General features: G+C 35.9%; 1 protein-coding gene across 6 annotated transcripts in view; it reads right to left on the bottom strand.

The window, feature by feature from the left end:
- Positions 1-12,731, bottom strand: part of RANBP17 (RAN binding protein 17) — a 383,888-nt gene that overhangs the window by 347,387 nt on the left and 23,770 nt on the right. For 3 of the 6 annotated variants that reach the window (XM_059878830.1, XM_024981423.2, XM_059878831.1), the window contains exons 4-5: positions 9,736-9,902; positions 5,135-5,200 (exon numbers count right to left, since the gene is read on the bottom strand). In XM_059878830.1, coding sequence (XP_059734813.1) covers positions 5,135-5,200; positions 9,736-9,902 — 233 coding nt within the window. Of the gene's footprint in view, positions 1-700; positions 847-5,134; positions 5,201-9,735; positions 9,903-12,731 lie in introns of those variants that run through there. The other 3 variants (XR_009491905.1, XM_059878829.1, XM_059878832.1) reach the window with 2 other exon arrangements.

Genomic DNA, 12,731 nt, shown 5'->3' with positions numbered 1-12,731 from the left:
ATCAGAAATTTGATTTATTACATAAGCCACAATATATTCCTTCTGAATATTTTACTAGTTAATAATAAGTAATTTTTAAGAATAACTTTACCAAGAATAGTTGTTGAGCCTCTAATCTAAAATATAATATGGCAAAAAGTATGATATTAATACCATTAATATTTCCATTTATCACCAGGAAACAGCAAATAAAACTGAAGTCTGATACTCTAATGATTTGTTAATACCACAGGCAACAGTTGCTATAGCGTTCCTTTTGCTATCTGAAAAATGAAAATAAACCATTTTCCTTACTGATGTTTATATTTGAAAAAAGCAGTGGGATCATAATTGATTATCTGATACTTCCTAAGCTCCATCATACTATACTTAGATGCCACACTTACTCACAGGAACATGAAACATAACAGAAGTCCAAAGTGACTACAGAAAGCAGTTACTGGGATCTCTATCCATTATGCAATATTTAAATTAGCATTTGCAGCATTTCTCCCTTTTTTAAAATCAAACGTCCATCTGTCTTTTAATAGGTATGTTTCTTCAGTTTCCCTCAATATATAAAAAAATTTCTCAATACAAATTAGTAATAACATATACCATTATTACAATCTCAACTTATGTACCCTTCACATATTATTTCACTAAATCCTCAAAACTAACTTATATTCACATATGAGAAAATTAAAGTTCATAGGCACACCATATCTGTAAATGGGCTTCCCAGTGGCCCAGTGGTCAAGAATCCACCTGCAATGCAGGAGACACAGGAGATTCAGGTTCGATCCCTGGGTCGGGAAGAGCCCCACTCCAGTATTCTTGCCTGGAGAATCCCATGGACAGAGGATCCTGGAGGACAACAGTCAATAAGTTGCGAAGAGTCAAGCATGACTTGAAGCGACTTAGCACAGCATGCACATCTATAATACAGAGGGAAGAACCCTGGGTTTACTGAGCACTTGTACATACTAGGACTTGTGCTAGTAATTTACCTAACTAATCATAGTGTGACCTTCAGAAAGTGTCATTCTCACTTTACAGATAATGATACATAAGTTTAAACACACTGAACAAAGTAGTAGGCAACAGAGCTAAACTACAAATCCAGGTCTTATTTCAGAGTTACCTTCTAGGCACATGACTTAGCAGCTACAACGACTATAGCAACAACAACAAATACATTCTACGTGGCTTACTCATTTATAGATGTTCAATGTTTTTGAGAAGAGGGATTATGTATCCATTTTCTACTGTATAACTATGTTTCAAGAATACTGGAGTGGGTTGCCACATCCTCCTCCAGGGGCTCTTCCCAACCCAGGGATTGAACCTGGGTCTCCTGCATCTCATGCATTGCAGGCAGGTTCTTTACCACTGAGCCACCGGGAAGCCCATTTACAGATATGGTGTGCCTATAAACTTTAATTTTCTCATATGTGAATATAGGTTAGTTTTGAGAATTAAGTGAAATAAGTAGTCTTAGCTGTTAAAAAAGCAAGACAACATAAAATTCTAAATTTTTTGGAAGTCTCAAGTTTAGATCTTTTTCTTAAAAGACACATGTTACTGATCCTGCATGAATTTACCTGGCTGACATTTGACAACTATAATATTTTATCTTCATTATGGATTGTAGATCTCCCTATTGCCTGGTTCAGAAGTACTTAAGAAATGATAGTTAAAATTGTTAATGCTCTAAAACTAGGCTGAGTAAAATGTCTCTGCAGAAGCCATGTATTTTTTATCAGAAAACCCAATTGCACTTCAGAACTTGAAGCTTCTTCTGAAAAGGTATGTACTTGGTTCTACACAAGATAAGCCTGGAACACCGTGTAACAGGAAGTAAGGAAATGTCCAAAGGACGGTGCTGCTGCTGCTGCTAAGTTGCTTCAGTTGTGTCCGACTCTGTGAGACCTCATAGACGGCAGCCCACCAGGCTCTGCCATCCCTGGGATTCTCCAGGCAAGAACACTGGAGTGGGTTGCCATTTCCTTCTCCAATGCATGAAAGTGAAAAGTAAAAGTGAAGTCGCTCAGTCGTGTCTGACTCTTAGCGACCCCATGGACTGCAGCCTACCAGGCTCCTCCGTCCATGGGATTTTCCAGGCAAGAGTGCTGGAATGGGGTGCCATTGCCTTTTCCTAAAGGATGGTGAGTAAAGGTCAAATGAACAGAGATGCCAGTTTGAAAGGGCTTCTAACAGCCAAATTTGGGAATATTTGGACGTCAAAATATAATGTTACTAACAAACTATAACACATTAAACAAAGTTGGAAACCAGGAATCTGTGCTGATAGAAATAACAAATGAATAAATTAAAAATTTAATGAGGTATTAATAAGGTATTTTCAGAGTATAAGGTACCTCCCCACATAATATTTATTACTTACAAAGGAGAAAAGAATAAATTTACAATTGAAGAAGCCTGGTAGAGGCTATCTTAGTCAAGTGACCAAATGTAAATCAGATCACATGCTCCCTGAGAGGAAACAATGAGAAAACCACAGTATCAGCACATCAGCCTACCTACAGCACTCAAAGCCAGCCCTCTCAGCCAGCTGGGTCAGGACCAGCCCCAAAGCCAGCACCCCCACGGCAATCCCGGCTCAGCCACAAGAGGAGGGCACATGCAGCCCATACAGGGGAGATAGAGCGCCCAGAGCAACTGACTCCAGTGACCAGGGAGAGACTGTGCCAGAGGGCCCCACAAAACACCTTTTATCTAAGACCAATGTTTCAAAACCAGGAGATGTAGCTGATATATCTACTACATAGAAACAAACACAGACAGAATGAGAAGATGAGGGATTACCTTCCAAATGAAAGAATCAGACAAAACCCCAGAAAAGGAACTAAACAAAATGGAGATAAGCACTTAGCAGATAAAGAGTTCAAAGTAACAGTCAAAAAGATGCTCACCAAAATTAGGAGACAAATGGATGAACTCAGTGAGAGCTTCAACAAAGAAACAGAAAATATAAAAAAACAACCAATCAGAACTGAAGAATACCATATCTGAAATGAAAAATACACTAGAGTGAATCAACAGCAGATTAGAGGAAGCAAAAGAATGGATGAGCAATCTGGAAGTCAGAGTAGTGGAAACAACCCAAGTGGAAGAGTTAAAAGAAAAAAGAATTTTTTAAAAAATGAAATAGTTTAAGGGACCTCTAAGACAACCACAACTATATTAACATTTGCATTATTATAGGGGCCCCAGATGGAGAAGACAGAAAGAAAAGAGCACATAACACACTTGAAGCCATAATTGCTAAAAACTTCCCTACCTTCAGTACCAAAAAACAATCTGAATAAAAAATAGGCTGAGTACATGAAAAGATATTTTTCCAAGGAAGACATACAGATGGCCAACAGACATATGAGAAGATGTTCAACATCACTAATCTTCAGGGAAATGCAAGTCAAAACCACAATGAGATATCACCTCACATTTCTCAGAATGGCTATTATTACATAGACAACAGATAACAAGTGTTGGCAAGGATGTGAAAAAAGGGGAACCCTTGTCTTATTGGTGGGAATGTTAACTAACACGGCCACTATGGAAAACAATACGGAGGGTCCTCAAAAAATTAAAAATAGAACTACCATATGATCCAGCAATTCCACTTCTGGGTATTTATCCAAAGAAAACATGAGTTACAATAGCCAAGATATGGAAGTGTTTATTAATAGATCAATGAATAAATAGTATGTGGCATATATACATCACAGTGGAATATTACCCAGCCATTTAAAAAGAATGAAATCATGTTGTATGCAGTAACATGGGTAGACCTAGAGGGTATTATGCTAAGTGAAATAAGTCAGACAGAGAAAGACAAATATTCTATGATTCCACTTACATGGGGAATTTAGAAAACAAAGCAGAAAGACTCATAGACACAGAGAACAAAGTGGTGGTTGCCAGAGATGGGGTATGGGAGTTGGATAAATAGGTAAAGAGGATTAAGAGGTACAAACTTCGAGTAATTAAATAAGTCTCAGGGATATAATGTACAGCATGAGGAATAGTCAATAATATTTTAATAGCTTTGTATGGCAACAGATGCTTACCAGACTTAAGTGGTGATCAGCAATTCATATATATATATATATATATATATATATATACACACACACATACATCAAATCACTATATTTTACACCTGAAACTAACATAATGTATGCCAGCTGTACTTCTTAAATATAAACACTTATATAAATTCTTAAATATAAACACTACATTTCCCTCTATTATAACATTATTCCATATAAAACTCATCTCCTCCTTTTGTTCTGTTTGGAACCATGTTAAATACAAAAGCAAACAAAAACAGGTGAGGATGTGCTCAACTGCTGAGCTCATAAAGGCACTGGTGGGGGAAGTGTAGCTTCTGCAAATTCTGCTTTTACAGGGTGAAAACTGAAGCTAGTAAGTGAGTGCCAAGTAGCCTGTTTTTTGATGAGTCCTGCTGTGTATCCTGGAGAAGGCAATGGCACCCCACTCCAGTACTCTTGCCTGGAAAATCCCATGGATGGAGGAGCCTGGTGGGCTGCAGTCCACGGGGTCACAAAGAGTCAGACACGACTGAGCAACTTCACTTTCACTTTTCACTTTCGTGCATTGGAGAAGGAAAAGGCAACCCACTCCAGTGTTCTTGCCTGGAAAATCCCAAAGACGGGGAGCCTGGTGGGCTGCTGTCTATGGGGTTGCACAGAGTCGGACACGACCGAAGCGACTTAGCAGCAGCAGCAGCAGCTGTGTATCCATTATTGAGAAATCAATTCACCAAACTGCTTGTCTTTTATTTGTAAGGGAATAAAGGCTTGTTTCACTTTTGCATACAATTTATTTGTATGATTAATATATTACTATATACATGGAATATAAAAGAACAATTATCCAACTGCCATAGAGGACCATGTCTAATTTCCTGTTCTTTGTAGTACTTTACTTGTTGTTATTATTTTCAATAACAATAAAAGTGTTCCAACACTTAATTATCCCAAAAAGAAAATACACCCCCCCAAAAAAAAGACTTGCTTATTCAGAGTTTTATACAATACAAAGTTTTACATCAAAGAAACAGCATTACTTAGCAAACTTCATGTCACCATTAGATGGAAAGGCTTACCAGGTTCATTTCCTGAGTCAATTCTGAAAGGATTATAACTCCTATTATGCAGTGTTCCATAGCACCCTTTGGAAAAAAAAAAACAAGTTTAGCCTAAATGGAGACACATGATTGGTTCTTAATGCATAAACCAGTTAATATTTACAAGTAATTAAATTATGAAACATCACATTTTCTTATTTATTAAAATATATAGAAAAATCAATATGAGGTCCACAGATAAAAATAATTTCATGTTCATTCTTTGAAGGATACATGTAGATATATAGTTGAGTGGGAAAAAACTTAGAATTGCATACATTCTATAAAATATCTTCAGCATGCGTGACTTACAATAAACTAAACCTCAAAATATTAATACAAGAGTTTCATTTTCCTAAGACTACAAATAAGGAACAAAAAACCATTTTTAGCTCTATAAATTTGCTTGAAGGTTACTGAGATAGATGCATTCAATAAATAATTAATAAATAGCTTAGAAATTAATTTAAATCCCTTGACCTAATATCAGGTAAGGTCACTTAGGCCCTTTTAATTTTATTTAATAGTGTACATGTATTCATTTACATACGGATCTATAATGAAGGCATGTGAACTGTCCAATGCACTCAGTAAATAAATACATGACTTTCAATATAGTATGATGTTTTAATATAATCAGTTTCCAATTTAATTTCAATAACTTCCTTCAAATCAAAATTCAGATTTTATATGGATATTACTAACAAATTACCCAACTGCAAAATCATACTGGAGTATGAGAATAACAATGTAACATCCAATTACTGTGTAATAATTTTAAAAAGCAATACAGATCCTTTTCAAGTCTTAATTTTATAGCTGGTCATTCCTTCTATTACAGAATTTCACTAACACTGGGTAGGTATAATTAAATTCAAATTATCTCAGAATAAGAAAATAAAGGAAACATCTTTAATTTTTGCATTAATTCTTTATGGCCCTTTAGGACAATCTTAACTCTATGAACTCAACTACAGATCTCACTACAGAAGCATCCATCTCCTTTGTAAACCAGGCCACTGCTCCTTAAAGTGTCATTCCCAACAGTTGGTTACAACTGTTGGCCCATGAATCTACCGGTAGTCTGCAAACTAGATTCTGATCTGAGAATGGTTTGATACTGGTTCATGACAAAAGAATTTGCACCAGAATATAAAACAGATAGTCACTAAGTACACTGTGTAGTTCAGCTGGCACTTTTTTCATAGCAAGTCTCTCTCAATGAGGTAAGGACCATGTTGATTTACTGACATATTTATTCTGACATAAACTCCTTATCTCACTGTGGACCAGCAATCTGAATAGCACTGTCCTAGACGACAGTATTATCTCCTGGATACACACGTAGAACGGAGGGACGGAAATGTTAAAAGTATGGCAGCAAGAAGGTTACAACAGAGAAAAAAGACGTACAAAATTTCAGGCCATTAAAAATTTCACAAACCTAAAATAATTTTTAGTACAAAATTCAAAGAAGCTGTTAATACCCAAAGGAACCATGGGGTATCATTTTGGAGTATCAAAACATTAAGTCAATTGTCTTTCTCATGACTCCAGGTTAAGTGAGGTCATAATACCCAGAAAGCAAGTGTTTTTTTGGTGATACTATAATAAACTTTGAAGATAAAACATTTTCTGTTTCTTCTGGCCTTCCAAAACTGATAAAAGCACACTAAAGCCCAATGCAATAAGCTCAACTTACCAGCCACTGAAAAGGGAGCTTAAAAATTGCTAGCCAACAAGAATGATTTAATTTCATTCAGTTCATTCTTTATTTTAAAAGAAATGTAAAGTCTATTCTTGTTTACACTAATGACTGCTGAAGAACTGTGTACAATCTTAGTAAATGACAAGAGAGGGGTGCTACTGCATTAGTCAAAATTATATGTACAACTATGAAGTGAGAAACACATGTGTTACTGAATAAACTATTCCTCTGTCCTAGAGCAGATCTCCTCAGGGCTAAAAATACACTTACTCCACTGATGTTTTAGATAATCAAATATTTGTTAACCAGGACTTCAACAACATGAATAAAAGAGAAGCAGTACAGTCTAGAGTTTGATATTCTGGGGTTTCTAGTATTACAATGTACGATGGAATTACACCTTACATAGTGACTAAATTTGACAGTTACTGTATAAGCAATAACATCTCGGAAAGTCCAAATTGCCTCTAATTGCCAATAAGCCAACACCAAACATCTCTCAATCCAAACTGCCAGTTTTTCCTTGAGATTTATAACAGACCACTTCTTCAGTAACACCAGCTAAAGTACTTTTCTTGCGATCAGGGATAAAATTTACATGAAAAAGTGTGTGTGTGCTAGGTTACCTCAGCCATGTCTGACTCTTTGCAACCTTATGGACTGTACCCCATCAGGCACCTCTGTCCATGGGATTCTCCAGGCCAGAATAATGGAGTGGGTCGCCATGTCCTTCTCCAGGCAATTTTACTGACCCAGGGATCAAACCCATGTCTCTTATGTCTCCTGAATTGGCAGGCAGGATCTTTATCACTAGTGCCACCTAGGAAACCCACATATTTAAAAGTATGTTATCTTTAAATCACAACAAACACTGGGAAATTCTTAAAGAGATGGGAATACCAGACCACCTGACCTGCCTCTTAAGAAACCTGTATGCACGTCAGGAAGCAACAGTTAGAAATGGACATGGAATAACAGACTGGTTCCAAATCAGGAAAGGAGTACGTCAAGGCTGTATATTGTCACCCTGCTTATTTAAGTTACATTCAGAGCACATCATGAGAAATGCTGGGCTGGATGAAGTACAAGCTGGAATTAAGACTGCTGGGAGAAATCCCAATAACGTCAGATATGCAGATGACACCACCCTTATGGCAGAAAGCAAAGAAGAACTAAAGAGCCTCTTGATGAAAGTGAAAGAGGACAGTGAAAGAGTTGGCTTAAAACTCAACTTTCAGAAAATGAAGATCATGGCATGTGGTCCCATCACTTCATGGCAAATAGATGGGGAAACAGTGGAAACAGTGTCAGATTTTATTTTTTTGGGCTCCAAAAATCACTGCAGATGGTGACTGCAGCCATGAAATTAAAAGACGCTTACTCCTTGGAAGAAAAGTTATGACCAACCTAGACAGCACATTAAAAAGCAGAGACATTACTTTGCCAACAAAAAGGCTATGGTTTTTCCAGTATGTATGGATGTGAGAGTTGGACTATAAAGCAAGCTGAGTGCTGAAGAATTGATGCTTTTGAACTATGGTGTTGGAGAAGACTCTTGAGAGTTTCTTGGACTGCAAGGAGATCCAACCAGTCAATCCTAAAGGAAATCAGTCCTGAATATACATTGGAAGGACTGATGTTGAAGCTGAAACTCCATACTTTGGCCACCTGATGCAAAGAACTGACTCATTGGAAAAGGCCCTGATGCTAGGAAAGATTGAAGGCAAGAGGAGAAGGGGACAACAGAGGATGATATGGTTGGATGGCATCACTGACTCAAAGGACATGAGTTTGAGTAAACTCTGAGATTGATGATGGACAGGGAGGCCTGGCATGCTGCAGTCCACGTGGTCGCAGAGTCGGACACAACTGAGCAACTAAACTGAACAAACTATCTTTAAGTATCTGAATCATACCAAACAGGGCATGATGGTCATCCTAAGAGGCACAGAGGAACACAAAAGAGCAGATTTAAGTTCCCCATATCAAACTCTGGAACATACTGTGTGGAATGGCAAATGGAATCACTGGAACAATTTAAATTAGTGTTCCCTAGCTTTTATTTGGGCTTCCCTGATAGCTCAGCTGGTAAAGAATCCAACTGCAATGCAGGAAACCCTGGTTCAATTCCTGGGTTGGGAAGATCCCCTGCAGAAGGGATAGGCTACACACTCCAGTATTCTTGCCTGGAGAATCCCCATGGACAGAGGAGCCTAGTGGGCTACAGTCCACGGGGTCACAAAGAATCAGACACGACTGAGCCACTAAGCACAACACAGCACGGCTTTTCTTCCCTTTTTTTTTCCAGCCCAAATACCTGAACTTGTGTATGTTATAATTTCAGTCATTTAGGTTAAAAACATTCTTGAGAAACTAGTATGACTCAACATGGTATAAGATAAAAAAATTTTTAATGTGTCTTAAGTTAGAAAACCTGCTGAAGTACTATCACCATGCTTTACAAGGTCACTATGCAACCCTATACAAATTAACTAACTTTTCTAAGCCTCAGTTTCTCATTTATAAAATGTAATTCCCTTCAAAGAGATGTAATAAGCATTAAGTTAGATAAAATACATGAAAATATACACGTGTGCATATATGCAATACACAGACTCACACAGTTAGAAATGACAACATGTATTTTTGAAACTACAAAACATAATTTGCATTCTTCAGGTTTGGAAGTTAATACGACATGATCCTCTTTTCCTGGCAATAAAAAATACAGGCTCCAGAGGATAAATAATAAATCATAATTAATATCATTCTAGTAGCCACAAAACAAACTATACAGCTTTAAGAAAAGCAGTTTTTCAAACAAACAAACAAAAATTACTTTTGTTCTTATAATGTAATAAGGCCTTCTTACCTGAAGAAACGTCTTCACATCAGCAATAATTTCTCTGAAGACAAATCGGTCTTTCTGAACTTCAAACCACCCTGATTTAGTGATTTTAGCTATGACTTGAATTAAAGCTTGGATAACAAACGGAGCCAGCTTGGGTTGTGATGCCACATAATTAAGAATGTAGTTTCCTGTAAAAATAAAAAAATATTCTTTCATCATTTGGACTTTTCAGTAACATATTATGAATCATCTAAAAACAGGCAGTGATGACCCATTCTTTGACAAAAAGTTAATTCCTTTCTCCAAGATATGTACTTGCTCACATAGTCAGTTTTCCTATAAGGCTTATCTGTATAAAGCAAATTTGTTCCAATTCAACTGATATATTAGGAGACAGTATGAGTATAATGCAGATGTCATTTTTGTTTTTGCATAATTTCATTTAGAAAAAAAAAAACACTAGATGAATATAGAAGACTGCAACCAAGTCAAATAAACCAAGCCATACTCAAAATGCATGTATCTACTAGCTTTCTCAGTTCATCTCGTGTGTTACCAAATTCACTCATCCCTCTTGGTTTCATAATTTTCCATCCTATATCAGATCACCTTCCTTCTACCACTTTGTAGATTCTACCTTCTACCACTCACAAATTGCAACCCTTTGTAAGCCCACTTCGACAAACTTCAGTCTTCTTCAAGATAAAACCCCATCTTTATTCTACTATTTAGTATTTCTTAGTCATTTAACATGTGTAAACTCTACTATGCCTTTTGACTTCTATCCTTTTTTATGTGTCACTGACAAAATGTTCCAATTTTATTTCTATAACCCCATTTCTCTAATAAGCTCAGTGGTTTTTACTACATGACACTGCACGGCAGTCACTTTTAGGAATACGTATGTCATGTTATAGCAAGACTGACCACACACTATCTGGCTGTTTAAGTGACAGAAAAAGTACATATAAAACAATGCAATAAAATAAGTATGTAAGTTATAGAATGTATGAACAGAATAATAAAGCCTAGAATAAAGTTTATACACCAAAATAATTAACAGTGGGTAGCAAATTCCAGCTACGATGGAGGAGTAACTTAGGCAAAAATAGGCCATAAAGTCTAACAGAAAAACAGAAGAAAAAAATGTTATAAAAGGAAAAGATTCCACTTCTTCTTTGGCCTCAAAGGCCAGCATACAATTTGGGAAAAGAGTGAAGAAAAAGTAAATACTTCACTATTTAACTAAAAATAGCTTTAATGGAAACAACTCCAAAATTTGAGAACACTTTCAACAGCTGTTCTTGACAATTATGATGAGAATCGTGACATAAGAAAAAAAATTTCTCACAACTGGCACATTTCAACCTTAATTTTTATTAACATTAAAATCACACACTTACACAAATTAGATTAAAAGACAGATTTTCCTAGCATTAAACTGTTTCTCCTATGGATTAAAACAATATGGTTCTTTTAAACTTCATTACATATAATTTTTTATTTCCACGACAAAACTTGAGAAAATGATACAGCCATCTGAATATAAAAGAAAATCGACTTATTTACTTCTATTAGTTTTATTTTTAATATCCTGAAAAATTTTAACCTGGAAGGGACATAAGGAAACCATATGTTAGTAGCAGTAACCACTGGCAAGGTAATTTCAAAAATAATAAAACCAAATGGGAGACAAACCAAGTTTCACATTTAAGGTAGGTATCAACAAGCACCACTCCCAAACACCTTGAGAAAAGATACCAGCTAATACGTTTACTATCCAAGGCAAAAAAAAAAAAATTTAATAGACTCTATTTCTGTTATGTTAGTTGAATGTTTCACATATTCTCATGTTATGCTTATTATTGGAAAAGTCTGTTTGATTTTAAGTAAAAATAAAAGATACGTTTTTCATTATCACCAAGAACTATAGTGAATAACTAACTGAATGAACTTTTTGGCCAACCCAATACATGATTTATAATAGTATTCCAGTTTAATAAGCAAGTGCCAATGATAACAATCAAGCAAAACAACAGCAATCTCATCAGCAGCAGCCGAAGATAATAAGGAAAAGTCATACCAAGAAGAAAATGAAATGTTCAGAAATACACATGGGAGAATGAAACAAACAGCTGGAAAAATTCCCAGACAAAAGTTAATAGAAAGTTGGAAAGCTATACACTAGAGGCTCTTTGCATGTCAAATGCCCATATGATAATAACAACAACACCTAGCATTTATGAAACAAGTTAAAATTAAAAGAGCTGAAAAAAGCTTTATGTAGCTCTCACAACAACGTGAAGATATTGCTATTATTATTCTGTTTCTTAGCAAAAAATATGAAAGTCAAAGAGGTGAAACAACTTGTCATAGAGGCCAGGTTGTTCTGGTTTGAGTTTCTGTTTGTTGTTTTCAAATACCAGCCAAATCATATAGACATGTACACCCATGGCTGATTCACGTCAATGTATGGCAAAACCACCACAAAACTGTAAAGTAATTAGACTCCAATTAAAATAAATAAATAAATTAAAAAAAAACTCTACTAAGTCCAAACTTGTAGTCACACTTTATGATCATTCAGCTGATACTTTCAATATTACACATTATAGAAATTTAATATGAAATATTTTTGACTGATTAATTGAAGTCAAGTAAAAAATATGCCACAAAGTCTATTAAAAAACACACAAAAAGATTATAAAAGAAAGGGGAAAGACTCAATCTCTTGATACTTTGGACTTTGAGATTCAGAATCTCTTTGGACTTTGGTCCAAAAGGCTAGCATGTTATTTCAGGGAAAAGGTGAAGAGAATATAAATACCTCAATATTAACTCCAAATGCTTTAAGAGAACAATTCCAGATACTGTGAACACAAACATTTGAGCTCAAGAGCTAGCTTAAGAAGTATTTTGAGAGAGAATACACACAGAAAGAAACTATGAAGAGAGGATCAAGGTAAGATTTAGGAGGTGAAGAGGTGGGAAAACTGCAACCTTCACACACTGCTGGT

The sequence above is a fragment of the Bos taurus genome, chromosome 20, assembly GCF_002263795.3.
Source record: "Bos taurus isolate L1 Dominette 01449 registration number 42190680 breed Hereford chromosome 20, ARS-UCD2.0, whole genome shotgun sequence".
Classification (NCBI taxonomy): domain Eukaryota; kingdom Metazoa; phylum Chordata; class Mammalia; order Artiodactyla; family Bovidae; genus Bos; species Bos taurus.
The sequence above is the reverse complement of the archived record's forward strand: the minus strand, read 5'-3'. Positions and strand labels throughout refer to the sequence as shown.